This window comes from Diceros bicornis, chromosome 21 (genome assembly GCF_020826845.1).
Source record: "Diceros bicornis minor isolate mBicDic1 chromosome 21, mDicBic1.mat.cur, whole genome shotgun sequence".
NCBI classification, from domain to species: domain Eukaryota; kingdom Metazoa; phylum Chordata; class Mammalia; order Perissodactyla; family Rhinocerotidae; genus Diceros; species Diceros bicornis.
In genome coordinates this window covers 57,080,923-57,108,704 of record NC_080760.1, presented here as the reverse complement: position 1 = coordinate 57,108,704, position 27,782 = coordinate 57,080,923, and the positions used below count along the sequence as shown (strand labels likewise).

Here is a 27,782-nt window from a genome sequence, read left to right as displayed (position 1 = left end):
AACAGCTCCCCACCGTGGGGACAGCGTCCCAGCTGAGACACACAAAGAGGCAGATGACAGAACAGGCCTTTATCAATAGTCACAGGATTAAACTAGGTCTCTGCAGCCAGGCACCCCCAAGTATGGCTTCTGCACGGGTCCATCCCTGAGCAAGGAGGCTGACATCCTGGATGGGGGAAGCCGGGAGGTCCCACACTGGCTGCCTGCCCACAGCAGCACCAAGACACACACTGGGGTCTTCAGAGCAGGGGCTCTAAGGCAGCCTCTGGCTGGGCCTGGCAGCAGGACCCCTGCCACCCTGAGCTCCAGCCCCTCACATGAGCAAGCAGCACGGCCTCTTCTCCATGGGGGCCTCCTCGGAGGGAGCTGTGAGCTTGAGCAGGGGTGGGTCTTCACCAGCCCTGGAGCCACACTCGGGCTGGGGGGTCTCAGTGTCCGCAGGGAGGCCAGACTCAGGGGCCTCAGGTCCCTCGGGTGGGGGACGCTGCAGCTTAGCAGCTGCTCGCTCACGCTTGAGCTCTGCCAGGGTGTGGTGAGCCTTGGCCCGGGCCAGAGCATCGGGGGCGGTGCTTTCCAGGGGGCTCAGCTGGTAGGAGATACTCCGGTCCAGCCTCTTGGAGTACAGGTGCCGCCCAGGGGGGGCCCCCACTCGGCCATTGTGCAGCCTGGCCACCTCGGGATCCTCCTCCTGTTGGGGAGCGCAGGCCCCAGAGGCAGTCAGGAGGGCCTTTGTGGCCTCCCCTGGCTGCATGGTAGTCGAAGGGCAGACACGAGGGTGGGGACAGCAGCTGACCCCTATGGGGCACTAGCCAGGTATACGAGTACAGGGTCACCGGTCCCACCAGCTCCTGGGGCGGGCAGGGGAAGAACTGAGGCACCAATGTTAGGTCACCGCCCTCTCCACGCGGAGATGGTGAAGCCCAGGCCGGCAGCTGTGCTGGGCGGGGCTCACCTGGGGGTGCGGCAGCCGGAGCTCCACGTCTGTCAAGCCGTCCTCATCCTCCTCCAGTGGCTCTGCACTGGTGGGCGGCGGCTGTTGCCACACGATGGCCTCCTGGGCATGTTCCTTGCGGTACAGGCTGGTGCGCTGGGTCAGGCTCACCCGCCTCACCACCTTCCTGCGGGAGGGGAGGGTCAGGGTGGGAGGAGAACGCCGCCCGCCCCGCGGACTCTGCCCCCAACTCCAGCTGGCACCTCGGCCTACGGGCTGACGTCAGCTAGGGAAAACCCAGGGCAATGCAGGCGGGGCGGGGCCTGGGCGGCCATGACCCGGCCCTGGGCAGACCGCAGGGCGCTCACCCCCGGCTGCCCGCGCTGGAGGTGCGTCGGCGCAGCAGAGAGCGCTGGCGGCCCTGGGCGCGCAGGAGCGCGTCGTGCTTGTGTTTCAGCTCCAGCAGCTTGGCCCGCACCTCCTCGTCCCCGCATACGTCTGTGGAGAGGTGGGCGAGGGTCACGGGCGCCCTCTCGCCAGTGCCCTACACGGGAAGGAGGCGGCCCTCAGCTCACCAAGCGGCGTCTCGTCCATCAGAGACTTCCCATTCAGGTCGGCCCCGTGCGCCACAAGCAGCTCCACCAGGTGCACCTGTGGGCCGATGAGCCAGACTGCTGAAGGCTCCAGAGCCGCCCGCGGAGCCCGCCTACCCCGGCCCCAGCTGCCCCCGCCCCGCGCTCACCTGGCCCCAGTAGGCCGCGGCGTGCAGCGGCTGCCAGCCGTCGCGGTCCTTGGCGCTCAGGCTGGCCCGGTGTTCCAGCAGCAGGGCAGCCGCCTCGCTGAACCCGTTGGCGGCAGCGATGTGTAGCTGCAGGCAAACCGCGGAGCCCTGAGTCCCGGCCCGTGCCCCTCCAGCAGCAACCTCCCCTGCCTGCCTCCTGCAGGCCCACATCCTCACCAGCGTGGCCCCGTGGTCCTGGGGCGCGTCGAGGTCGGCCCCCGTCCGCAGCAGGCTCCGGATGTCGTCCAGCATGTGCAGCTCAGGCAAGGCCCGGGCCGCCTCGATGCTGTCCTGGGTGATGCCTGCAGGGCACCAGGCTTAGAGCTAGCACCCCCGCACCACCCCTGGCGGGCAGGCAGGTGGGGTCGCACTCACCTCCATTGGCCATGGCCGTCTCCAGGCAGTCCAGTGTCTGCTCATCCTCACACAGGTCATAGGGCATGTTCCCGTCACTGTTGACCGCCAAAAGGTCAGCACCACTGCAGAAAAGATGGACAGAGGTGCTGGCCACAGGACCCTTCTCCTCTCAGGGAGGCCCCCAGTCTCCTCACAGAGGTCCATCCTCTGGGGAGGCCTCAGCCTGGGGCTGATGTGGAGGAGGTTCAGGCCCCAGCTGCTGCTGGAAGAGGCTGCCCCTCAGCCCACCCTGGTTCCTATCCTCAGACCAGGTAGGCTGTCCTGCAGTCTCCACCCATGTCTGAGCTCCAGGTTCCTGGCACCTGTCTGCCGCTATGAACATGCACAATGGGCCCACCTGCCAGGAGGGGGTGCCAGGCCTCTGGGGGGCCCAGGGAGCAGAAGGTGGTGGGAGGAGGAGAGTCTGGGTGCCCAGAGAGCCCCACAGAGCTGCAGGGAGCAGGGCTCCAGCAGGAGCAATGCCCAGGGGGAGACAGGAAGCTGAAGGGAGCCCAGAACACAAGGGTGGGTGCCCACTGTGGAGAGGAATGGAGCGGGGCTAGGAGCTGCCTGTGCACACCCGCCTTCCTGCCCCAGGACTCTGCACTCTCACCCCTTCCCACTCCAAGGCATGTGTATGTGAAGGGGAGGGGCTGCCATCCACCTATACACCCACCATCAACGCCTGGACCACTCCAAGGACAGCCTGAGCCCCTGACCATCTGTCCCACTAGAGGCATCAGAGTTGAGGAGCCATGGGGGGATCCAGGGTCATGGTGAATCCAGTCACCCTTCCCATTCACCAAGGCGAGTGTCCAGGAGCCCTGCCTGCTCCTCCCTCCTCCTTGTTCAAGTCCCCACCTGGGTCCAGGTACCCCCTCCCTCCTTGCCAATTCCTCCCTCATCACTTTGACCAGAATAGCATTTCTCTGTGCAGACCCTGGGGAGGCTGGGAGGCCAGAGCTGGAGGCCAAGGAGTTCCCAAACTCTTAATGGCACTTGGCAGAAGGATGTACCCAGGTGAGCAGCCTGGTGGGCAGACGACCACACTGCCCTGAGCACACGCTCGTTCCCTTGGGCCACAGCGTGTGCAGCCTCTGCCCAGGCCCTGCTCTCCATGCCAGGTAAATGGGGACACAAGAGGCCAAGGGGCCAGGCACACTTCCCTCACGGGAGACACCTGGGCTGCGTCTCAGCGTGCACTCTCCTCTGTAAGGAAGGCCCTGCCTCCCCCTGACCCAGCTGCAGCCCCTCCCTGACACAGATGCCCACACTGGCCACGCCTAGTCTCAGGGCCTACCGGGCAATGAGCAGCTCCACCAGATGCAGGTGGCCACAGGTGGCCGCAGCATGCAGGGGTGTCCAGCACTCACTATCACGGGCGTTGACCTTGGCCCCAGCCTCCAGGAGCTGCTGCACCATCTCCCGGAAGTCATCGATGCAGCTCTGTAAACCACGCAGCCTGAGCGCCAGAGCCTCAGGCCAGTATCCCTTCCTCTCCCCTTCCACCCTGAGCATGCCTGACCTGGTGCAGGGCTGTCAGGCCATCCTCGTTGGCCAGGTCAGGGCTGACCCCACTCTCAAGGAAGTGGCGGACTGCAAGAAGTGGGGAGCTGTGGTCAGGGCGCAGGGCAAGAAGTCCTGCCACAGGCCAGCACTGTCCTGGCCAGACCCCTGTACCCGAGGGCACGTGGGCTGACTGCTGTGCTGCAGTGGGGGAGCAGATAAGAGTGAGGAAGACAGTGGTACAGGTGGCAGGAGGGACCCCAGACCCAGAGCAAGGGCTCAGGGGCCAGGGTGCTGGGCATCTGTCTGCCCCAAGAGGGGTACACACAGCAGCCCTCTGCCTCTAGACCCCAGCAGGATCCACCCTTCCAAATCATAACATTCCAACTCTCAGACTCCCAGAATAGGCCCCTCCTGTGTGAGAGCAGTCCCCACTGGGCTCCAGACTGTCCCACTCGGGCCTAGGTACTGGCACCCACCCCCAACCTTCCCCACTGGCAGACTGCTCCACCCCCAACACATGCCCCTTCCCTGGTACCTGTAGCACCTCCCCCACCAGCCCAGAGCAGGCTCCCTGATGCGATGCAGCCTAGAGTGTGGCCCCAAGGCACCCAGGCCTGCCCCCTCCAGGGTCTCCAGGAGCAGAGCTGGTCCCTGCATTCACTCTTCAGTGGTCCCACCTTGGGCCCAGGCTCTGGTCAAGGTCCCCTGGGACCTCCTTAATGACTTGGCCTTCCTTGGCCATGCTCAGCAGGCAACATGAAGACACACCCTCTTTCCTACAGTTCCTTGTGCCTTGGCCTGCGGCACACCCACCGCACCCTCCTCCACTTCCCCTGCCTCCAGGCCCTGCCCACCCTCCACACCCTCTGCACCCCAGCCTCTGCAGCAGAGGCCCCTGCCCTGGAGGGAGTCAGGAAGAGCCCTCGAGAGCCTCTGGGGGAAAGCAGAAGGGCTGTGACCACTGGGGCACAGGGGAGGAACGGGGAGCCAGCCCAAAGCTCAGGCCTCTCATCCAGTGGGAAGGTTCTGATGGGGAGGGAGAAGTGAAAGAGCCCAGGGCAGGCGTCAAGGGGGTGCCTGTGTGGGGCCCTGCTCCCTGCGCTCTGACCTGCTGAGGTGGGTGGTCCTGTCCTCCTCTACAGAGGTGGAGACTCAGGACCCAACTCTCCTGAGCATCACCGAGCACCCTGGCAAGAGGTGGCCAAGACTCTGGCCAACTTCCAGCCTCCCACCTGCACCAAGCCCTGGGTGCTTCTCCAGGCTCGTGCGGGCCCGCACCAAGCCCCTGCCTGCCCCGTCAGCTTCACCCCCACAACAGGACCTCCTGCGTGCTTCCCCATCACAGACTGGCCTCGGAGCTGCCCACCACGAGGCAGGGGCCTGCAGCTGAGGAAGCCGGGCCAGACCCTGGGCCCCCACGGATGGGGCTGTTCTCGTGAGGCCTGCACCAAGGTGAGAGGAACAGGGCTGTCGGCCATGCACTGCCCTGGGGCTCAGCCACACTCACCTTCCTCCAAGTCATTTCGGGCAGCAGCCTCCAGAAGGGTGACGCTGGGAGGGAAGAGGACCCTCTTCTGCGTCCTGCCGCCGGCCGCCTCCTTCTGCAGCTGCTCCCTGTGGCCCTTCTTGCCCTGGGCCTCCTTCTCAGCCTGGGCCCACATCTTCACCTGCTGGGCCCGTCGCTTCTGGGCATGCTTCAGCCGCTCCTGCGTGCTCATCCTGCCCACCATGGGCATCTCTGCCAGCAGCTCCAGGTGCTCGGCCATGGCGGGGGGCCGCCTGCCAGGGGGGATGCTTGGGGCACCAGACGGGGGAATGCAGGGGCCAGGCCGGGCCTGAGGGGCAGGGCAGCTGGCTGGACTGGCACCCTCGGGGGCATCCCCTCCCCAAGGTTCGGTGCCCTCTGCCCCTGGCAAGGCTGGGTCAGGTGGCCCCACGCCGTGACCAGGCCCTAGGCAGAAAGGACAGCGAGGGATGGAGCCAGCAGCCTGCCTCTCAGGAGCCCCAGCACCGCAGCCGCTCAACAGGCAGGGCCTCGCCTCCCTCTTGGGGTCAGGGTGCACAGCCTGCGGGAAGCAGCCGGGACCTGGCCAGCCTCAGTCCAGGGTCTGAAGCTAATTACCCAGATAACAAAACTGCAGCTTCCTGGCACCTAGCCGAGGGGGAAGAGAGGGCCGCGCGATGGGCAGAGGCCTCTGGTGCCTAGAAGCCCCCCACCTTCCAGGCCTCAGGAGCCTGGGCGGGGCCTGGAAGCAGCCATGGCCTGGCCCTTCCTCCCATCTCCTCCCGCTGCCTTCCAGGGTCAGTGCATGGGTGCTAATGAGGAGGTGTGGCCAGAGGGCGGGCTCAGCAGCCACAGAGAGGCCAGGGCAGGGCGTGTGCTCAGAGTCCTGGGGTCCCAGCCCCGCCGTGCCCAGGGGTGAGGCTCTCCAAGCAGCGAGGGCACCGAGGGCACAGCGGGCCTGCCAACTGCGTCTTCAGGAGGGCCTCCCCTTCGCAGGAGTCGGCGGTCAAGCTGCAGACAGCAGGTGGCTCCCACTGGCCTGAGGAGGAAGAATGAGGAAGCACATCAAGGCCGCTCCCGGGTGAGGCAGGCCAGGCTCCCAGCAGCCAGCAGGTGAGGTCAGGGCCCTGCCCTGTGTGAGGCCCACCCGCTGTCCACAGCAAGCACTGCTGGACACCAATTCGGGCAGAGGGGAGGGGGCTTTCTCTGCCCCATTCGGGCTCACACACTCAGTGTTTTCAGAAAGGGCTGCCACAAGCTGTGCAACTGAGAGAAGGCAGCAGGGAGGACCGCACTGCCAGCTTGAGGTGGGCCTTCCCCATGAGGCTGCCCCTCCAGGCCAAGGCGCCGGCCTCTGGGAGTTGTTCTCTGCAGCTTCTCAAGGCCCAGGCTCTGGCCCTGTCCCCACAGCATCACTGACCCGTCTGCCCCAGGTGAGGCCAAGCAAGGTCACCTTCTCCTTGGGATCTCCCAGAACTGCCCTGAGGGCTGTGCAGGCTACAACCTTCCCAAGGCCAGGCCCTGCCTCCTGGGCCTCAGGTCTCCCTGCTTCTCAGCTGCTGAGGGCAGAGGGCACAGCCTGTCCTTACCAGCACCCAGTTCCTACCCACCCAACATCTGGGCCTCTCCCTCACTGCCTTCCTGGCTCAGGCTGGTCAATGCCCTGGCCATCCTTGAGCTGCAATAAAAGCCTTGGTTGTGTGCACACAGGCACAGGTGGCCTGCCTGGCTTAGGATCTATCAGGACAGGCAGGCAGGCAGCTCGGTAGGCGCATAGCCCCCATACCCACTACAGCTCGTCCTGCCCAGCACCCCTGGTGTGGTCACAGGACACTCCTCAGGAGGCCCTGGCCATACTCCAACCAGAAGGTGCCCACCCACACCTCAGCTTGCCCATCAGAAGCCCCCATTCTCACTCAGCCAGGCCTCGTGGCCATCTAGGTACTGACCCAGCCTTCCTCTGGCCAGGCTTGTTCTCAGGGGTCTCAGTGAGTGCTCCCTTCTTTCTGGAGGGGAACTGTCCTGGGCCAGATCAAATTACATCAAGTCGCTCCTGCTTTGGGACCCCCAATGTACCTGGGAGCTTCACTTGACACATCTGACCTGCCTGGACTTTCCCTGTGCTTTGGTCGTCCACTCTGCCAGCCTGGCCTCAGAGGCTTCCTGGGGATGGGGTGAGACCAGCAAGGCCCAGGAAAGAGCTTTCCAGGCAGCACTCGTGCTCCAGGCAGCCTGCCCCCAGCTGGCCACCTCCGCAGACTGCTGGGGCCAGGGCAGACACACACTGTCAGACACCCTGCCTGGCCCCGGAGTCCTGCCTCTGCCTTCCGAGACAAAGCTTCCCCACGCCCAGACAGGCCGAGGGCCAGGTCCTGCAGGCACCCTGCCAGCTCTGCACCATGAGGGTGAGGTGGGTCCCAGACCACACCCAGAGCATGCCACAGCCCTCACGCCCCTCCTTCCCTGCTGGCCACTCACAGCTCCCTTCATGCTCCCCCAAGGGAGCTGGCGTGGCACCCCTCCCCAACACACACACACATACACCCCCTGCAAGGTGGGACCTTCTCTCAGTCTGTGGGCCTGCCGGGGAAGCTGACCTGAACCGCCCACCCCAAGAAATGATGAGCAAAGAGCTGGGCCCCCAGTCTCCAAAAGGGCAAGGGACCTGAAGAGAATGCCACCCCCCCAACTTGTCCATGAGGGAGGTGGCCCCCCAAGGCCCAAAGCTCCCCAGCAGCGTGGGCACAAAGGGTCTCAGGGACCAGTTTCACTTCTCCAAGATGGGTGCCAGCATCAGAGCCACCACTTGATTTTGTCAAGTTTAACAAGATTTAGATGTCATCTAACCTATCATTTCATAGAAGAGATTCTGATGCCCACATCTGATAGAAAACCACCTAGAATAGGAACCGGCTTCTCCAGTTGAATACATGTTGTCTTCTGGTCTTCTCATTCTGAAGGCCATCCATGAAAATTCATCACAGAGCAGATCTGGAGAGCCTCAAGCCCTGGCCCGCCCCTCTGCCTGCATGGGGAAGAGAGGACAGAGGCGGGGCCACAGACCAGGCCCCTCTAGCCCCCACACCGGGAGCACACACAGAGGACTCCGGTCTCCTGGTCTGGGCTGTGGCAGCCTACACAGGCGCTCAGCCTCCAACTCTGATAAGCCAACTTCTTGAAGCCCCAGGTGCCCTCTGGACCCCTATACAGTGCTGCTTGCTGGGAGCTGCCTGAGGGCAGTCTCTATGTGACCTTAGGCAGGTCCTTGGGTGGCCCTAACGGCCTCCTCTGAGAGAAAGGAGGTGCCTAAGGTGACCTTAAGGAGTTCCAGGGCCCCACTGCAGTAGGCGCCCCATCCTAGGACAGTCTCCACTGGGGGAGCTGCAGTGCCCATGAAGGCCAGGAGAGCTCGTGGAGTCCCACCAAATGGCCACCACACCACACCCAGGCCGAGGGGGGCTAAGCAGGGCGGCTCCCACCTCAGTCCACAAATCTTCCCCCAAGCCTCCCTGGAATGTCAAACAGAGATAATCTGGGCAATTTTTTCCAGTTTTCAGCTCCATGCCCAGGCAAGTGCACAGAATTGCGGGACCGAAGTGGGAGGAGCCTCCTGGAAGGAGAGTGGCCACTGCCCCCATTCTCTCAGCCCACACCACCGGGCCATCCCCACAGACTGCTGAGAGCACTGCTGGACACCTGGCCTTGGGGACGGGAGGCCCAGTGCCCAGACTCTGGCCCAATGTGGACAGATCCCATGCGGGCCTAAGTGCCTTAGCAGCCCCTCCACATCCACTACCACACCCCTCCTCCAGCAGGTCCCTGTCATCATCCCCATTTTCCACGTGAGGAAACTGAAGCCATACCTAAATCCAGAGTCCCCTATTAACCCCTCCATCATCCTGCCTCTCATGCCTACTCACAGCAGCTGTGTGAGAATTAGGGGTGCTGCGACAAGAGCCCAGAGCCCACGAGGGGCAGTAAGTGTCACTCTACTGGCCCAGAGACAGGGAGGAAGAGATGAAGGGGCCTGCCTTCCCTCTGGTTCTAGGGGCTTCACACCCCTGTCGTGCTGGGCTTGTTGGAGTCAGTTCCTATAACTTGCAATCAAAAGAGTTGGTTTTTGTTGTGAGGAAGATTAGCTCTGAGCTAACATCCATGCCAAGCCTCCTCTTCTTGCTGAAGAAGACTGGCCCTGAGCTAACATCCATGCCCATCTTCCTCCACTTTATGTGGTATGCTGTCACAGCACGGCCTGATGAGTGGTGCGTCGGTGCACGCCTGGGATCTGAACCCGGGCCGCCAGCAGCAGAGCATGCACACTTAACCGCTACGCCACGGGGCAGGCCCCCAAAAGAGTTGGTTTTATCTGAGGCATTATCTATAATAGCAAAAAAAGGGCAACTACCTAGATGCCCTCCCTCTGGGATGAGTAGCGTGGGTCCTCATTCCATAGAATAACACACAGACACATCCATTAACAGGATGAGGTCATCTAGATGTCGTGAGCGAGGGCCTGTGAGGCGTTCACAGAAACTCCAATGCAGAGCTGACACCGTCCTGGTGGAAGGCGGGGTGTCATGGACACACGCTGGTTTACTTGCACAAGCAGGGAAGGCGTGGGGGCGGAGACTGTGACGCGGGACTCATGGGGCAGCAAGGGCACACAGCCAGGGGACATGCTTAACCTCCTTCGAGGGCGGACCCCTGTACCCATCCCACGCTCTCACCCACCCCCACCCCAGCTTGGCTCACCTTGGAATTTTGTCAACACGGCGTGTCCTGACCCCTGCAGGCACAAATGCCCCACAGTGGCTTCTCGGGCAGGCAGAGGCCAGACACCAGATGCCGAGGGCACTGCTGTCCCAGCCTGTCCCTTCCACTAGAGGACAAGTGTGCTGAGGGCACGCTCCCTGCCCGTCTCCTCAGCCATGTGCCGGCACCTGGAAGAGGGCCCTTCGGTCAGTCTTTGTGAAGGGCCAAGGGGGCAAGGCCAGGTGCAGCTCAGTGCAGCCAAGGAGTGGATGTGCTCAGGCCCGAGGTGCCCTGTGGGCACATCCAGTCAGGGAAGGAGCCAGGCACCTGGAGACCCTCCAACATGACAAGTGCAGCACCAGGCCGTGAAGACGTGGCCTGCTTCACAACGGGCACTTGACTGGCATGCATGCTCTGGTCACTCAACAAGCTCTCCTCACTCCCCTGCTCTACCTGGCTCTGCTCTGGGGACAGGGTCGTGGGACAGGAGGGCCAAGAGGACAGGCCCTGCCCTCAGCAGAGGAGGCTGAACTTTACCCAGGTGGAGCCATGCCCCGCGCGCTCTGTGCTCTCACTCCCACCCCGTGCATGGGGTCCATCCACTCCGAGGTTTGTGGTTCTAAGTTTTTGGCCCTTTGCAGAGTAACAGTCCACTACGTGACCATACCCCCATTGACGCAGCCTTCTACCTTTGAGGGCCCGGGGCAGTTCCAGCCTGGGCCTGTGATGGACAGGCCACTGTGAAGGCCCTGTACGCAGACCTTGGTGCACACCACTCAACCACAGGCTATGCGATACGAATCACCAGATGCTGCAACTGCTTTCCAAAGGGGTTGTACCAATTCACCTCCCAACAGCAGTGGAGGAAGGTTCCAATTGTTTTATGTATCTACTTGTTTTATATAAAACGTTCTTTTTGTCAATCTGGTGTAAGGGCAGTGGTACATCCCTACGGTCAATTTGCATTTCTCGGAGCATTAACCAGGTGAGGCATCTTCCCAAAGATAGTATCTTCTAAAAGCATGATAGTTTGCATCATATTTAGGTCTGTAATTCACCGGGAGCTGATGTTTCTGTATGGTGTGAAGGAGGGGTCTGTGATTTTAAAATATGCCCACAAATTATTTGATACTCCTCCCTTCAAAAGATGAAGGCTAATTCCCCTCATCTTAAGTGTGGGCTGCACTTTGTGACTCGCTTATAATGAACAGAGCGTGGCAAAAGTCACAGCGTGTGATGCCCAAGATCAAGATGTGAATGAAAGCCACTGTGACTTCTCCCTGCTCTCTCTTAGATCACTCCCGTTGGGGGAAGCCAATGCTAGGTCACAAGGACACTCAAGCAGCCCTGTGGAGAGAGCCTCACGGCAGGGAACTGAGGCCTCCCACCAACAGCCATGAGGGAGCCATCCGGGAAGCAGGCCCTCCAGTCTCAGTCGAGCCTTCAGATGATGTGTGACTGCGACCACATGGGAGACCCCGAACCAGAACCATCTGGCCAATGCGCTCCTGGATTGCTGACCCACAGAGACCGTGAGATAACAAATGTTGTTTTAAGCCACTACATTTGGGGGCAATTTGTTACACAGTTAATACATAACTAGTACAGGCTCCAATTTAATTTTTCTTCCATATTGATATCCAATTGTCCCAGCACCATTTATATAAAAGCTGCTTCTCTCCACACTGTTCTGCAGCACCACCTTGGTAAAAAATCAAGTTCCCATATATGTGTGAGCCTGTTCTAGACTCTCAACTCTGTTCTTTGGTCCATTTGCCAATCCCTAAGCCTGTACCACAACGTCCTACCCACCGTGGCTTTATAACAAATCTTTCTGTCTCCCAGCCCTCTTTGGGGGGCTAACTCCTACTCATCTTCTTGTCTCAGCTTCCTTTCTGAACTTTCACATAAGGCCTGTATCCTTTCTCAGGAATCTCAATACTCCCTAAACTTCCCTTAGCATAACACTTAGCAGTAGAACCATATGAAATTGAACTTATTCCACAGTTTTTGACCTACAAAAATGAAATTTCATTTGGGTCAGTTACAACTGCCTAGCTGACAATCCTGTGAGGGAGGGAGAGCCAAGACATTGGCAGGTTTACGCACATCACACTTCCAGCCTGCTCAGCACCTGGGGCAGAGCAGGCACTGGAGATCTGTGTGGACCACATGAGGGAGGGACGGCCTGCGAACTCCACCGCCTGTGAGGGGCTGCAAAATCTGGGAAGGCCTCTTCCCAGAACTCAGGGGGATCCAAATATCCCTCCTCAATTTCCTTTCCCTTTGCCACCCAGTTCCTAATAAATCTAATAAACTAACTCACAGCAAGGTGTCAGAAGCCTAGCTGTCCTAATGGCAGAAGCCACGCAGCCAGAGGCATCTGCATTTGAAAAGAGACTCACTGAGCACTGAAGATAAAAGCCAGCCCTTGGCAAGGAGAGAGAAAGGACAGAGGGCTTCCAGTGGCCCTGGATCACACCTTCCTAGAGGCGGGGGCAAAGGCTCTGCTTTCCGAGCATTGCCACATCATCATATTGCCACATTGTGACATTTAGCCTCATTTGGCCTCGTGACTCTAATGGGCCATGACCCCACTGCGTAGATTTGGAAATTAAGGTCTGTCAAGTACAACAGTGTCAAAACCAAAATAACAAAAGCGGGTTTTGGAGAGGACAGTGTTGTAACCCTGGGTCTGCTCTGACTCAAAACTCACTCCCCCACACAGACAATGCCCCTCGGTCTTGGGGGAGCAGTCATAAGCGGACCTGGGGACCTGCCAGCAGCACAGGGCCCTGGGAATTGCGGAAGGAAGAAGCACTTGGGCCACACAGCCTTAGAACAACAGACATGCGGGGTCTAGATGACCACTGAGCACCCACACGTACCCACACTGAGACCCCCTAGGACGAGAACTAGAGGGGCGACGGAAAGGAAGAGAGTCCACGGTTGGTTTAAAAATTCCTAGAGGGTCGGCCCCGTGGCTTAGCGGTTAAGTGTGCGCGCTCCGCTGCTGGCGGCCCAGGTTCGGATCCCAGGCGCGCACCGACGCACCACTTCTCCAGCCATGCTGAGGCCGCATCCCACATACAGCAACTAGAAGAAAGTGCAGCTATGACATACAACTATCTACTGGGGCTTTGGGGGAAAAAATAAATAAAATTTAAAAAAAAATAAAAAAATAAAAATAAAAATTCCTAGAAGTTGGAGGGAAGAATAGCAGGAGCCACAGAGCAGAGACGACTGCACAGGGGAGGTGTCCAGGAATGACTGAGGTCAGAATAATTCAAGGACATGATAAAGAGGAGTGGTCACACAAACAGAGCAGAATCCCCGTGAACTTGAAGCCAGCCAAGAATGCTGTTCTTCTAGGGGTGCAGGAGTTGGGACACTGGACCACAGGTGAGGAAACACAGTTTGCATATGTCATCTGGCTCTGCAGACAGAAAGACTGATATGGTTTCCAACTTCTGCACCACAGGACTGTGAACTATGGTACAGAATAGAATGTAACACTATCAACCACATAGCGTAAAAGTGAAGGCATATTCTACCTTCGGGTATATAAGCAAAAGGACTAAAAACTGGGACTCAGATCCTTGCACATCCATGTTCACAGCAGCATTATTCACAACAGCTAGAAAGCGGAAACAACTCAGATGTCCACTGACAGACAAACAGAGAAACAAAGTGGGGTCTATACATACAATGAATGGAATGTTCAGCCCTAAAAAGGAATGAAATTCTGATACATGCTACAAATGTATCAGACAAAAGGACACATATTGTATGATTCCACTTCTATGAGGCACCTAGAGACAGAAAGTAGAATGGTGGTTGCCAGGGGCTGGGGGAGAGAGAATGGGAACTGTTTAATGGGGACAGAGTTTCTGTTTCAGGTGATTAAAAAGTTCTGGAAATGGATAGTGATGATGGTTGCACAACACTGTGAATGTACTTAATGCCACTGAATTGTACCTAAAAATGGTTACAATGGTAAATTTTATATGATGCACATTTTACCACAATTAAAAGAAAAAAAAGTAAAGGCATAGGTGACAGGAGGAGGAAGGGGAGGAAAGGATGCAATGCCACACCTCCCCCAGAGGAGCAGGGCCAGGCCCGGGGTCGACCGCTGAGCAGGGACAGCAGGTTTGCCCAGGCAGTGGGGAAGTGCCCAAGTGGCCTGTTTTCAATAATCACACGACTGGTGGTAAAACTGGTATTTTTACCCCAAGACTGTTACAGACTTATTGTGAGATGTAGCAGATAAGTAATTCATACTTAGTACTTGTAATACCACAATTCTATCATCCAGGGTCACTGAGAACCAGGATTCTTGGTACAGGAGAGAAAAGATACAAACGTAAGAGCAAGGAGGTGAAGTAAAATTCCTGTAGTCCTAGATTTGAACTGCAAGTATCAATAAAAATTTGTAATGTTATTTAATTTAAAACAAACTTCCTTCCTACTTCTGTCCACTGAAAAGACCTAGAAACAATGACCAACCCAGCAGCAACAAGCACTCCAAAAGCCCAGAGTGAAATCTCCAAAGGCTTTTTCCCTCATAAACATCCTCGGAGACATGACTGATTCCAGGCCTGGGGTAGGAAATGTCCAAGATTAACCTGGAACCTCTTTTTTTTTGTGAGGAAGATCAGCACTGAGCTAACATCCATGCCAATTCTCCTCTTTTTGCTGAGGAAGACTGGCCCTGAGCTAACATCCGTGCCCATCTTCCTCCACTTTATGTGGGACACCGCCACAGCATGGCCTGACAAGCGGTGCATCGGTGCATGCCCGGGATCCGAACCCAGGCTGCCAGCAGTGGAGCACACACACTTAACCACTACGCCACGGGGCCAGCCCCTAACCTGGAACCACTTGTCACACCAGACAGCAAGAGAGCCATCAAAGACTACGTGGGCCATGTCAGAGCTGCCAAACATGGTACAGATGAAACCAAGATGATAACTGCGATGGCCTGAAACATAGCAAATCTATATATATTCATATCCCTGAGTTCACAACAATACTGAAAACACGAGACAAAAAACCTCACTGCTAGGGAATACTAACCCATTATTTTGAAAACTGAGAAATAAGAAAGAATTGATCATTAACACTGCTTTTCCTATATGAACTGTATCAAATACCTGATGTGGTAAATTTTTATCAATCACAAAGAGAGAGACTACTGGACATTGTGCTACACAATGGAAGAACAACCACTGCCTATAAACCAGTCTTCCTAAAAAATAAAAAAATTTGGCAGCCCCTTGGCACAGCAGTTAAGTGCACACACTCCGCTGCTGGCGGCCCAGGTTTGGACCCCGGGCACGCACCGACGCATCGCTTGTCAGGCCATGCAGTGGCGGTGTCCCACATAAAGTGCAGGAAGATGGGCATGGATGTTAGCCCAGGGCCAGTTTTCCTCAGCAAAAAGAGGAGGACTGGCATGGATGTTAGCTCAAGGATGATCTTCCTCACAAAAAAAAAATTAATTAAAAAAAAATAGCGGCCGGCCCCATGGCTTAGCGGTTAAGTGCACGCGCTCTGCTACTGGCAGCCTGGGTTCGGATCCCGGGCACGCACCGACGCACCGCTTGTCCGGCCATGCTAAGGCAGCGTCCCACATATAGCAACTAAGAAGGATGTACAACTATGACATACAACTATCTACTGGGGCTTTGGGGAGAAAAAGGGAAAAAAAGGAGGAGGATTGGCAATAGATGTTAGCTCAGGGCCGGTCTTCCTCAGCAAAAAAAAGAGGAGGATTAGCATGGATGTTAGCTCAGGGCTGGTCTTCCTCACAAAAACAATAAAAATAAAAATAAATAAAAAAATAAAAATAAAAATAATTAGAATCTGATCAAGGCTTGATTCAACTACCAATTTATATGAAATACATGGGATAGAGAACAGGTTAAAAGACACCACAGAAATGTAATCAGAAAAAAACGTAAAGTGGGAAACCATAAAAACCAAGTGACTTAGGTGTTTCTTCAGAAAATAAACTGAATAGGAAAAAAAATAATGGTTGGGAACTTATATATATTTAAAGAGGCTTAACAGACATTTGCAATGTGTGGACCTTTTTTAAATCCATATTCAAACAAATCATAGAAATATAACAGTGAAATTTATGAAACAACTGGATATTTGAACACTGATTATATTAAGAAATTACAGATAATTTGTTTAGGTATACTAATGGTATTATGGTAATATATCTTTGAAAGTATTGCTTTTAGGGCCGGCCCCGTGGCTTAGCGGTTAAGTGCGCGCGCTCCGCTGCTGGCAGCCCGGGTTCCGATCCTGGGCGCACACCGACGCACCGCTTCCCCGGCCATGCTGAGGCCGCGTCCCACATACAGCAACTAGAAGGATGTGCAACTATGACATACAACTATCTACTGGGGCTTTGGGGAAAGAAAAGGAGGAGGATTGGCAATAGATGTTAGCTCAGGGCCAGTCTTCTTTGGCAAAAAGAGGAGGATTAGCATGGATGTTAGCTCAGGACTGATCTTCCTCACAAAAAAAAAAAAAGAAAGTATTGCTTTTAGAAATACATACAAAAATATTTACAGAGTGAATGATATATTTGAGATTTGCTTCAAAATAATATAAAAGATACAAATGAAACAAAACTGGCATGAGTTAATAACTGTTAAAGTTAGTGGGGAATATATGGGGATCATTATATTATTCTGTCTACTTGTATAGATGTTTGAAATTTTCCATTAATAAAAAGCTAAAAAAAAATTCATTCACCAAGATAGACCATGTGTTACAACATAATACAAGATTCAATAAGTTTACAAGGAATGAAAGTACACAGTATGTTCACTGACCACAACGGAATGAAATTAGGAATCAATAACAAAAAAAATCTGGAAAAATTCCCAAATATTTGGAAACTTAAAAGCATACTTCTAAATAACCTACAGGCTAAGGAAGAAATCAAAATGGAAATTAGAACACATTTTGAACTGAACGAAAATGAAAACGTAACATATCAAAACATGTGAGATGCAGTTAAAGCAGTGCTTAGAAGGAAATTTCTACCTTTGAATGCTTAAGTAAGATGAAAGGTCAAATCAATGACCTAAGCTTCCAATTTAAGAAGCTAGAAAAAGAGGAGAAAATTAAACCCAAAGTAAGTAAAAGGAAATACTAATAAGAGCAGAAAATAATGAATAGAAAATAAACAAATAGAGAAAAATACTGAAACTAAAAGATGTTTCTTTGAAAATATTGATAAAATTGATAAACTGTTGCTAAACTGATCAAGACAAAAATTACCAATATCATGAATGAAAAAGGAGACATCACTACAGATCCTACAGACCATTAAAAGGATAAAAATGGGAACGTTCTGAACAATTTACTCAACAATTTAGGTCAGGGGTCAACAAACTACAGCCTGTGGACTAAATTTGGCCCACCATCTGTTTTCGTAAATAAATAAAGTTTTTTTTACAATACAGCCATGCTCATTTGTTTATGTATTGTCTTTGGCTGGCTTGTGCCACAATAACAGAGTTGAGTAGCTGCAACAGAGACCACATGGCCTGAAAAGCCTAAAAAATTTACTATTTGGCCCTTTATAGAAAAAAACCGCTATGCTTGACAAATAAATGGGCAAATTAGCCAAATGAAACAAATTATCAAAAGGAGCTCAAGAAGAAATAGAAAACCTGAATAGCCCTATATCTATTAAAGAAATTAAACCTGCAGTTAAAAACTTTCCCACAAAGAAACTCCAGGCCCAGATGGCTTCACTGGTAAGCTATACCAAACATTTAAAGAAGAAAAAATAGGTGCCAACCCCATGGCCTAGTGGTTAAGTTTGGTGCACTCCACTTCAGTGGCCCAGGTTCAGTTCCCGGGCGCAGACCTACACCACACGTTAGCAGCCGTGCTATGGCGGAAACCCATATAAAAATAGAGGAAGACTGGCACCAAGGTTAGCTCAGGGCAAATCTTCCTCAAACGAAGAAAAGAAAAAGAAGAAGATTGGCAACAAATGTTATCTCAGGGTGAATCTTCCTAAGCAAAAAGAACCAAAAAAAAAAAGAAAGAAAGAAACAAAAGAAAAAATACCAAATGTACAAAAGCCCTTTCTGAAAATAGAAGAGGAAGAAACACATCCCAACTCATTTTATGAGGCCAGTATTACCCTTACTCCAAAACCAAAGACTTGACAAGAATACTACAGACTGATTTCTTCATGAATAGTTGCAAAAATCCTTTTAAAAATATTATCAAATTGAATCCAGCAATATATAAGAAGGATAATACATCAATACCAAGTGGGGTTTATTCAAGAATGCAAGGTTGGTTTAACGTTTTAAAAATCAACATAGTTTACTATTTAAAAAATACAATCAAATCAATAGAAGCAGAAAAAGCATCTGGCAAAATTCAACATCCACTCATGATAAAATAAATAAATAAAACTTAGAATACTAGAAATAGAAGGAAAATTCCTCAACCTATAAAGAGTATCTCCAAAAAACCTACAAGTAAATCATGCCTAATGGGAAAAGAATGAACACCTTCCCCCTAGGATTAAGAATAAGGTAAGGAAATCTACTCTCACCACTTGTATTCAACACTGTACTAGAGGTCCTAGCCAGCGCACTAAGGTAAGAAATAAGCTTACAGATTGGAAAGGAAGATGTAAAACTCTTTAGATGCAGAAGGCATGTAGAAAGACATGTAGAAAATCCTTAGGAATCTACAATAGGGCTACTAGAATAAACAAGTATGGCTGGCAAGGTTGTAGGATGCAAGGACAATATGTCAAAATCAACTGGATGTCTCTGTACTGGCAACAAACAACTGGAAAATGTAAAATGTTAAATATCATTTACAAAATTAGTATCACAAAGCATGGAATACTTTGATACCCCTTCAAAAGGCAGAGTCTAAGCCTCTTCCCCTTGAGTATGGGTGGACTTAGTTACTCACTTCCAACAAATAGGAAAAAAAGCAGAAACGATGAGACATGACTTAAAAGACTAGGTTATAAAAGGCAATGCAGCCTCTTGCTTTCTCTCTCTTGGGTCACTGGGGCTTGTAGACATTAGCTGCCCTGCTGTGAGACACTGAAGCAGTCTACAGAAAGGCCCACGAGTGAGGAACTGAGGCCTCCTGCCAACAGCCGCCTGAGGGAGCCACTTAGTAAACAGAGGCTTCAGCCACCGCCCAGCCCTCAGAGGGTGCAGCCCTGGCTGATGATCCTAACCCAACCACACGGGACCCTGAACCAGAGCCATGCAGCCAAGCTAGCTCTGAATTCCTGACCCACAGCAACTGTGAGATAATAAATGTTCATTGTTTTAAGTCACTATACTTTAGGGTAATTTGTTATACAGCAATAGATATACAGCAATAGATAATTAATACAGAGACCTAAATAAATGGAGAAATATACCATGTTCTATACTATTAAAATGTCAATTCTCCCCCAAATAGAACTATAGCTTCAATACAATCCCAACCAAAATCTCAGTGAGCCTTTTTGTAGAAATTAACAAGCTAATTCTAAAATTTATATAGAAGTGCATAACATCTTGAAGAGCCAAACTGACTTGAAAAAGAGAAACCAAGTTGGAGAATTTACACTACTTGATCTCAAGACATTATGAAGCTACCATAATCAAATCTGTGGGATATTAGCATAAGATCAAAGAATAGAATAGAGAATCCAGAAACAGGCCCACACATATACTGTCAATTGATTTTCAACAAGGGTGTTAAGGTAATACAAGAGGGAGATGAGGGTCTTCAAAAAATGATGCTGCAGAGCCGGCCAAGTGGCGTGGTGGTTAAGTTTGTGCATTCCATTTCGGCGGCCCGGGGTTCACCAGGTCGGATGCTGGACGCGGACCTACTCACTGCTCATCAAGCCATGCTGAGGCGGCATCCCACATAGAAGAACTGGAAGGACCTACAACTAAGATATACAACTATGTAGTGGGGCTTTGGGGAGAAAAAAAGAAAAAGAGGAAGATTAGCAACAGATGTTAGCTCAGGACCAATCTTCCTCAAACAAAAAATGGTGCTGGTACAAGTGGATATCCACATGGAAAACAATGATCCTTGACCTGTACTCACACTGTAAGAGGAAGCACAAAACACAAGGGAACAAAACTGACAAACTGGACTTCATCAAAATTAAAAGTGTTTGCTGTTCAAGACATCGGTAACTAAAAGGCAAGCCATAGAACATATTTGCGATACAAATATCTGGCAAAGGACTTGCATCCAGAATAATATAAAGAAGCCTTAAAACTTGATAAGATAAACAACTCATTTTTTTAAGGGCAAGAGATTTGAACAGACACTTCACAAAAGAAAATATGCAAATGACCAATAAAATAAGCACAAGAAAAGATGCTCAACACCATTAATCATTAGGGAAATGCAAATTAAAGCCACAGTGAGCTCCCACTACACACCTATGAGACTGGGTAGACTTTAATTTTATTTATTTTTTCCCCCAAAGCCCCAATAGATAGTTGTATGTCCACAGTTGCACATCCTTCTAGTTCCTGTATGTGGGACTCGGCCTCAGCATGGCCGGAGAACCAGTGTGTCGGTGCACGCCCGGAATCCGAACCTGGGCCGCCAGCATCGGAGCACGCGCACTTAACCGCTAAGCCACGAGGCCGGCCCTGAGACTGGGCAGACTTTAAAAGGACAACACTGAGTTACAGAGAATATGGAACAACTGCGAATGTAAAATGATACCATCATTTTGGAAAATAGTTGGCACTTTCTTATAAACATACACTTCAACACATTATTTCTATCATTTCAACCCAAGAGAAATAAAGCATATGCCCACACAAAGACTTCTATGCATGAATGCTCACAGCAGCTTTATTCATAATAGCCAAAAAATGGAAAGAACCAAAATGTCTCTCAGCAGGTATATTATAGATTAAATAGCGGTCTGTCTACATGATGGAATACCAAACCACCCCGCAAGAAAAAGAGAATGAACTAGTGAGAAACGCAACAACTCGGATTTCCTAAACACTACATCTGCGAAAGAAGTCGGACACAAAAGTATCCGTTCAGTATGACTCCACTTATGTGAAATTCTATAAAAGGGACAGTGAATCTATAGAAATAGAAAGCAGACCAGTGGTTGCCTGGGGCCGGGTGGAGGGAGGACTGACCACAGAAAGGAGCAAGAGAACTTCTGTTCTACACCTGAGTTATGGGGGTGTTTACAAGGATGGACATATCTATCAAAACCACCAACCTGTATACTTACAATAGGTGCATTTTTTGTATGTAAATGACACCTTAATAAAGTTTCATGCAAAAAAATAAAAATGTACAATCCAAAGTTTTACCCTGGCCTCTAAATCCTGCATAGCTGGCCCCTGCGTATTATCTCCTCCCACACCTCCCTCTCCACTTCCCACTCAGCCTAGGCCTGCTTCCTGCTTCCTGCAACTCAGACACCTGCGGCTCCTGTACCAGAGGGGCAGGGAGCCGAGCTCTGGAACCACACTCCAAGTTTGAAGGGGCAGTGAACTGAGGGGACTGGTCAAGCTTCTTGGCCTCTTTTGCCTCAGTTTCCTCATCTGTAAATGGAATGATAATAGTACCTTCTTTACGAGGTTCTCATGAGAACTCAGTGAGTTAATACGCACAGCGCTTTGGGCGTCTAGCACAGGGGTCAGCCTGCCGTCTGTTTTCATATGGCCCATAAGTTAAGAATGGCTTTTACATTTTTTAACGACTGGGAAAAAAATAAAAATAATAATATTTTGTGACACATGAAAATGCTATGAAATTCAAAATTCAGGTGTATAAATAAAGTTTTGTTGAAACACAGCACATGCACTTACATATTGTCTGTGGCTGCTTTTCCACAAAAAGGCAGAGTTTGAGTAATAGTGACAGAGACCACACGGCCTGCAAAGCCTGAAACATTTACTATCTGGCCCTTCACAGAAAAGTTTGTGACCCCTGGTGTGTCACAAGTTTGTCTCATGCTGTCATCTTCATCATTACTCCTACTTTGCATTAGCTATTCCCTCCGTCTGGAAGGTTCTTCCACCAGATCTTAGGATAGCTCACTCCTTCTTATAACTCAGATAGCAATTTAAACGTTACCTTCTCAGAGGGCTTCTGTGGCCACCTTGTCACTCTCCTATCTCTTCACTCTGCTTTAATTTTTGACATGCCATTTACTATTTCCTTCCCTGCTCTATCCTCAGAGCTGAGCCCAGTGCCTGACTCGCAGGAAGTTCTCAATAACTGGAGAAACAAATGGGCTCCTGGCACTGGGGGAACAGCACAGAAGGTGACAGAAGAGACTCTGAGCTTGTGGCTGAGCTGGTCCAACGGAAAGGATCATCGCTAAGCTGTGTGTGCAACTGTGGCAGGGCCGGGCTGGGCACTGGGATGCAGAGCTGGCAATGGTGAAGCCCAACCCGAGCTCCACCCAGAGGATACACGGGAGGTCCATCAGCAACAACAAGGCTCTACCCAATGCCCTGCCCGCACAGGGAGGGACATTCAAACCCACTTGGCCAGTGAGGAGGGCTCGGCAGGAGACTGAATCTTCATCTGAGTCCCGGAGGCTCCCAGGGGGTCATCTGCCTCTGCACCATCCTCCCCTCCTTCTAAAACAGGAGGAGGTTCTAGGTGGGTGGGGGGTGAAATTTATACAGCATGTCACACAAAATCAACAAAATAGCACTGGTCAGATCAAAGAATGGCCAAGGTCTCAGGAAATCCTGGCATAGCAGGATGGGGCTGAGAGTGGAGAAGAGGACTCAAGCCACTTGGCGGTACCACTACTCAACTCTCCACCTCCACTCCACACTCAGCTCTCTTCCACCTGCCTGAGACCTCGAAGCTATCAGTCACTCCTATGCCCAAGTCCACAACCTCTCTGGATCTCCACTGACCATGCCATTCAAGCCAGCTCCTCCTCCGACACACACCCGTCTCCTTCACGTTGAAATTCCTTTGTAGACTTGTCTGCAGGCCCTGTCTCCGTGGCCCCACCTCCACTGCACTCCTCTGCAGCACCAATCTGTCCAATCTTTGTGTTTGTCATGGCCATGAAGGAAGAACACAGCCCAGAATCCAACATCCACTGTCAGGCCTCACCGCACCTGCCCTCACAGGGTTCCCAGCAGGTGAGCATGTGCTCTTCCTCCAGGGGGCCCTCTCCCCTGGGTGTCTGAGGACTAGATTTTCCTGGCCCTCTCTGTCCTTTCTCAGCCTGCTGTGCTGGGAGGCCCTGCCCAAGGCCACAGAGCTTGGAAGGGGTGAGGGGAGATTCGCTCTCTCCCTTCCACCACCATGCAGGGGTTCAGTATGGCGGTGGCATGACACACACATGGAAAAGTAGTCAGGGGTGGGGTCAGGGGGCAGGAAATAGGACCTTGTCTGCAAAGACAGGTGAGTGTTAGCCTGAAGTCTGTGAGAAAGGATGGCAAGGAAGAGAGCACAAGAATCAGACTTTCATTTCAGATCCATCACTCCAGCTAAGGTGAGAAGGAAGAAGGCAGGGGCAGAGATAGAGCAAAGAAGACCAGCCGGGGCAACTGCCGTGACCCCGGAGGGAATGAGGAGCCACAGAAGCAGGCTACTTGGCAGAAGGGATGGACAGGAAGGGCCAGGATCAGGGATATTTGGGAGAAAGTTTTGAGAGAGCCTGGAAGTGAGGGAAGAGCCTGGAATTGCCACCAGATGTCTTGCTTTGGCTAACGGGTAGACTGTGGCAGAGGTGCTTGGGTATGGCAATCTTAGAGCAGATATGGTGTGCTGGGTCACCAGAGGCTCCCCTGAGACTGAGGTTCAAAAACTGCATGCAGTGGAGAAGGCTGTTGGTAGAGACCAGAGATTCAGAAATCCCTAGAACACAGACCCCAACAATGAGCCCACAGATACAGGAGCCCCCTTCCTAGGTGCCTGCCAGCCCAGGCAACGTTCTAGAGAGCGCAGAATCCAGGCACATCCCAAGCGGGTGAGGGATGAGGCCAGGACGGGCCAGTGGAGAGCCAGGAAAGGAGGCTCCAGCCAAGAGGGAGGAAATCCAGCGCAGGCATCAGGAGGGAAAAAAGGACCTTCTAAAGCTTCCCCATCCCAGCTCTGAGCAAGAGCTTGGGGTAGAAGGGAGGGCAGGGGCAGGCAGCTGGCCGCTCAGAGTGCCACACATCCATCACAATAAGGGGCACAGAGCCAGCCTCTGTGCAGGCTCCTTCAGGCATCCACCAGCCCCTTAGCCACTCGGCCCCAGGCTAGGGCTCCCCTTTGGGGCCCCTGAAGGGAACTAGGCAGCACACCCAGAGACACAGAGGGCCCTTCACACTTGTCCCAGGGAAACCCCAATCCTGCAGGAGAGAGCACCTGGAGGAGGAAAGACACCCAGGAGGGCTCACTGCTGGGCCAAGACCAGGACTGAGAAGAGCAACGTGGTATCCCTACCACCACCTCCACCCCCAAGTTAAGGATCCAGGAAGAAGAGGAAGGCCCAGAGCTTTGGGGAGGGCCAGCCTTTCTCTAGCTTCCCAAAACTTGGAATGACTCCATACACGCCTCCCTCCTGCACCCATGGAAATTAATCCCACAGTGGCCTCAGCCTCTGCTCCAGGACAGCAAGGGGCCCAAGCCAGTCGTGGATACCCCCTCGCAGGCCCAGAGCACCTCTGCACCAACACAGAGCCAGGCACTTTCAACACGTTAGTCAGTACTTCTCACCCTGACCTCACTCTGTAAAGCGGAGCCCAGGATCCCCACATTACAAGTAAAGTCACTTGAACCCCTGAAAGTTTAAGGAACTTGTCCCAGAGAGGCTCCAGTTTCTCCTCTGGCCCAACTCCAAAGCCCACACAAAGCCTGGGCAAGTCCCTTCTCTGCAGGCCTTAATTCCGTGGGCGGAAAATGGAGATAATTCTAGCGCTGCCTACCTGACCAACAAGCTGCAAGAATGAAAACAATTCCACATACAGGTAAAATGTGAAAAGTGCTACTGGTGGCCTTCACAGGCTGCCACCACTAGAAGCCGTGTGTGACCCTTAGCACCTGCCTCCCTGGGCCTCATCCACCAGTGCCCAAGTGGGGCCTGGAGACACTTCTGCCCTGGCCTCCCTGTGTGCTGGCCAGATATGTTTCCTGAGAACTTCGCCATCTGGCCCCGGGCCTCCTCTCACTCTCATCCGGATCTAATCTCCCTCTTTTCCTCCCTCTCTCTCAGCTCAGCTCCGCCCACTCACCACCCACAGGGCCCGGCCTCCTCCCCCACCCCCGCCCCGGGACCCGGCCTCCTCTCTACCCCCCGCCCCGGGGCCCGGCCTCCTCTCTCCCCCGGCCCGGGGGCCCGGCCTCCTCTCTCCTGAGCCCTGGCCTCCACTCCCCCCTGGGGCCCGGCCTCCTCTCTCCCCGCCCGGGGCCCGGCCTCCTCTCTCCCCGCCCGGGGCCCTGCCTCCTCTCTCCTCGCCCGGGGCCCGGCCTCCTCTCTCCTGAGCCCCGGCCTCCTCTCCCCCCGGGTCCTGGCTTCCTCTCCCGCTGCAGCCCCCGGAAGTCGCGCCTCACCTTCCGCCTCGCGCAGGCCGCCACCTCGCAGTCGATCGGATCCCGTGGGCTGGTCAGTCGGCCCCGCGCTACTCCGGGAGCCGTGGAGGCGGGCCCCGCACCCGGCCCTTGCCATGGCAACGCTATACTTCCGGCCCGCGAGGCCCGGGGCCGGAAGCCGGGGCGCCCCGTGGGAGCCGGGGGCGGGGCTGAGCTGCCCGGGGGCGGGGCCTGCCCCGAGTCTCTGGTGGACCGCTGCGGCTGGCTGCGGACCGGGGAGTGTGAGCTTCTCTTTGGCAAGGACATCCTCGGCGTGGGTGGGGCCTGGGTGGGACGGGAAGGGCAAGGAGTCAAAAGACTCCCAGGAAGGTGGTCATCTATTTATGCTGGGCTTTTAAGGAAAGGTCGGAGTTCATGCGACAGAGCAGAGGCATCACGGGCAGAGGGAACAGCATTCGCAAAGGTGGAAGGACCTGGTGCATTGGGGCAATGGGAAGCAGCTGAGATGGTGGTTTAGGAGGGCAGGGGGTAGAGTGTGGTCAGACATGAGTAGTCAGTCAGGACACAAGGAGCCTTGAATGCCAAACCAAGGAGTTGGGCTTTATCTCGGAAGCAAGGGAGGACTAGTGGAGGAGAGGGGTGACTTAAGACTTGTAGGAGAGAAAGACCTCCTTGCTAAGGGAGGGAGGCCATAGGTAGTAACAGCCTGGTGAGACAAAAGGACCCCCTCAACTAGAGCCCTGGGAATGGAAAGGAGTTGAGAAGGTGACATAGGAGTCCAGAGGAAGCCAGGTGAAGTCTGAAGGGAGAGTGAGATATTGGGGGGAGCAGTGTGGTACCCCACATACATCATCCATCTCAGCCCAAGGCTTCCTCCTCCAGTGCACCCATCCTTCATTCCTTCCCTCAGTGCCTCAGTGTGAGCTGGACACCCACTGTACGCTGTGGATTTTCAACCCTTTTAAGGGTATTGGGGGGGCTGCATAATAAAAGCTGAATTCTTGGAGTAAAGTGATATAAAGTGTGTCCCTGTGCTCCTGTGGCCTCTCTTGGGTCTGGGGGCCCTGGTACCAGTATCAACCACCACTGCTAGTGCCCTGGGCCTGATACCCCCTTGGGCAAACTTGTGGCGGGGGCTGGTTGACATGACACACATCTGGGCTTTGGGGCAGGGTACAGAGCACAGGCCTTGACTGACTTGAGGGGCAGGGCCACAGATCAGGTGGCCAGAGAGGAGAAGGTGAGGGGACAGAAGAAGGTCTGGGAGTTAGGAGCACCGGTGAGTCTCAGGACAGCTGCCAGAGGCATTTTTCTTGGACCACACCTTTAGGCCAGGTGCTCTGCCTGCTAAAGCCCTCAGAGGCTCTGGCCAGGCCTGAACAGAGGGTGCTGGCCCCACAGGCCTCCCCAGCCTGAGCCTCCATTCCTTCTCCTAGAGTGTCCCTCCTCCACTCAGGCCAGCCTCCACCTGCCTGGGGAGCATCTGCCTCCTTCTAAACTAAGCAGTAGGGCCTTAGCTGCCAGGGAAGCCCTGCCTGTGCACACACACACAACACACCTGCACTCAGTCCCACCCAGGGCAAAGCCAGGTAGTCCTCACATGACCTATGGGGCTGTATCCTCAAGTCCTGGTCCCGAGAGGTGTCCAGTAAACACTTACAGCTAGAAGACCTCTTCCTCCATGCACACCCATACAGGGGCACTGCCCAAGTGCCCCCAAGGAACAAGGGGCATCCTCCCTGGGGGCAACCTCCAGAGCATCTGGACCCAGAGGACCAGAAGAGGAGTAGGGAGGCAAGCCCACCTCGAGGAAGTCCTCTGAGGCCGGCTCACTCAGGGCCAGTGAAGTGCGCAGTGAGTAATGAGGGCTGGTTAGCTCCCAAGATCCACTGTTGACAGGTACCAAGGAGGGAAGCGGCCTCCAGGGCCTGCGGACCCTGCTGGGGCCCTGCAGCAGCTCCTGGGAAAAATCCCTTGAGTCAACTGTGCCCCTCTTTTGTTCCTGAGGTTTCCTCCAGGAAGCCCTCCCAGACCACCACTCAGGTCCTGCTCAGCCTTGAACTCTCCGAAGGCCCCACCCCTTCTTGGCAACTCAGCTTGGACAAATCACTCCCAGGTGGGTTAACTGGGAGCCTGAGACTGAGCCGAGACAGAAAGGATAAAGTAACCCTGGGTCATGGGTTTCTTCCAAGGGCTTTTCCTTCCAGGTCGTAGGGGGTGCTGAAGGCAGTCCAGGGGTAAGGAATGAGGCCTGAGTGGCCGCCTGCAGCCCCCACTGGAATCTTCCCTGCCCCTCCCTTTCAGATTAACTGAAATCTGCTAATTGTGGCAGCCCTCTGCATGCTCCCCTC

The 27,782-nt window shown here is 53.7% G+C and overlaps 1 protein-coding gene and 1 long non-coding RNA gene across 3 annotated transcripts; one reads left to right on the top strand and one right to left on the bottom strand.

Moving 5' to 3' along the window:
* Positions 1 to 54: 54 nt before the first annotated feature.
* Positions 55 to 27,712, bottom strand: PPP1R16A (protein phosphatase 1 regulatory subunit 16A). Of its 2 annotated transcripts, none has more exons than XM_058565270.1 (10): positions 5,125 to 5,505; positions 3,634 to 3,704; positions 3,409 to 3,554; positions 2,088 to 2,191; positions 1,890 to 2,014; positions 1,674 to 1,799; positions 1,507 to 1,582; positions 1,300 to 1,429; positions 953 to 1,118; positions 55 to 688 (listed from the first exon to the last, which is right to left on the bottom strand). In XM_058565270.1, the coding sequence occupies exons 1-10, from the start codon at positions 5,381 to 5,383 to the stop codon at positions 314 to 316; spliced, it is 1,578 nt and encodes a 525-aa protein (XP_058421253.1). In that variant the 5' UTR covers positions 5,384 to 5,505; the 3' UTR covers positions 55 to 313. The 2 variants fall into 2 exon arrangements, with proteins under 2 accessions (XP_058421253.1, XP_058421252.1); XM_058565269.1 differs by lacking the exon at positions 55 to 688 and adding an exon at positions 25,453 to 27,712 and having other exon boundaries at positions 757 to 1,118; positions 5,125 to 6,160.
* Positions 6,156 to 22,517, top strand: LOC131419740 (uncharacterized). The gene is made up of 3 exons (XR_009223325.1): positions 6,156 to 6,234; positions 11,168 to 11,405; positions 22,122 to 22,517. It is a non-coding gene; the product is annotated as an uncharacterized LOC131419740 (long non-coding RNA).
* Positions 27,713 to 27,782: the final 70 nt, after the last annotated feature.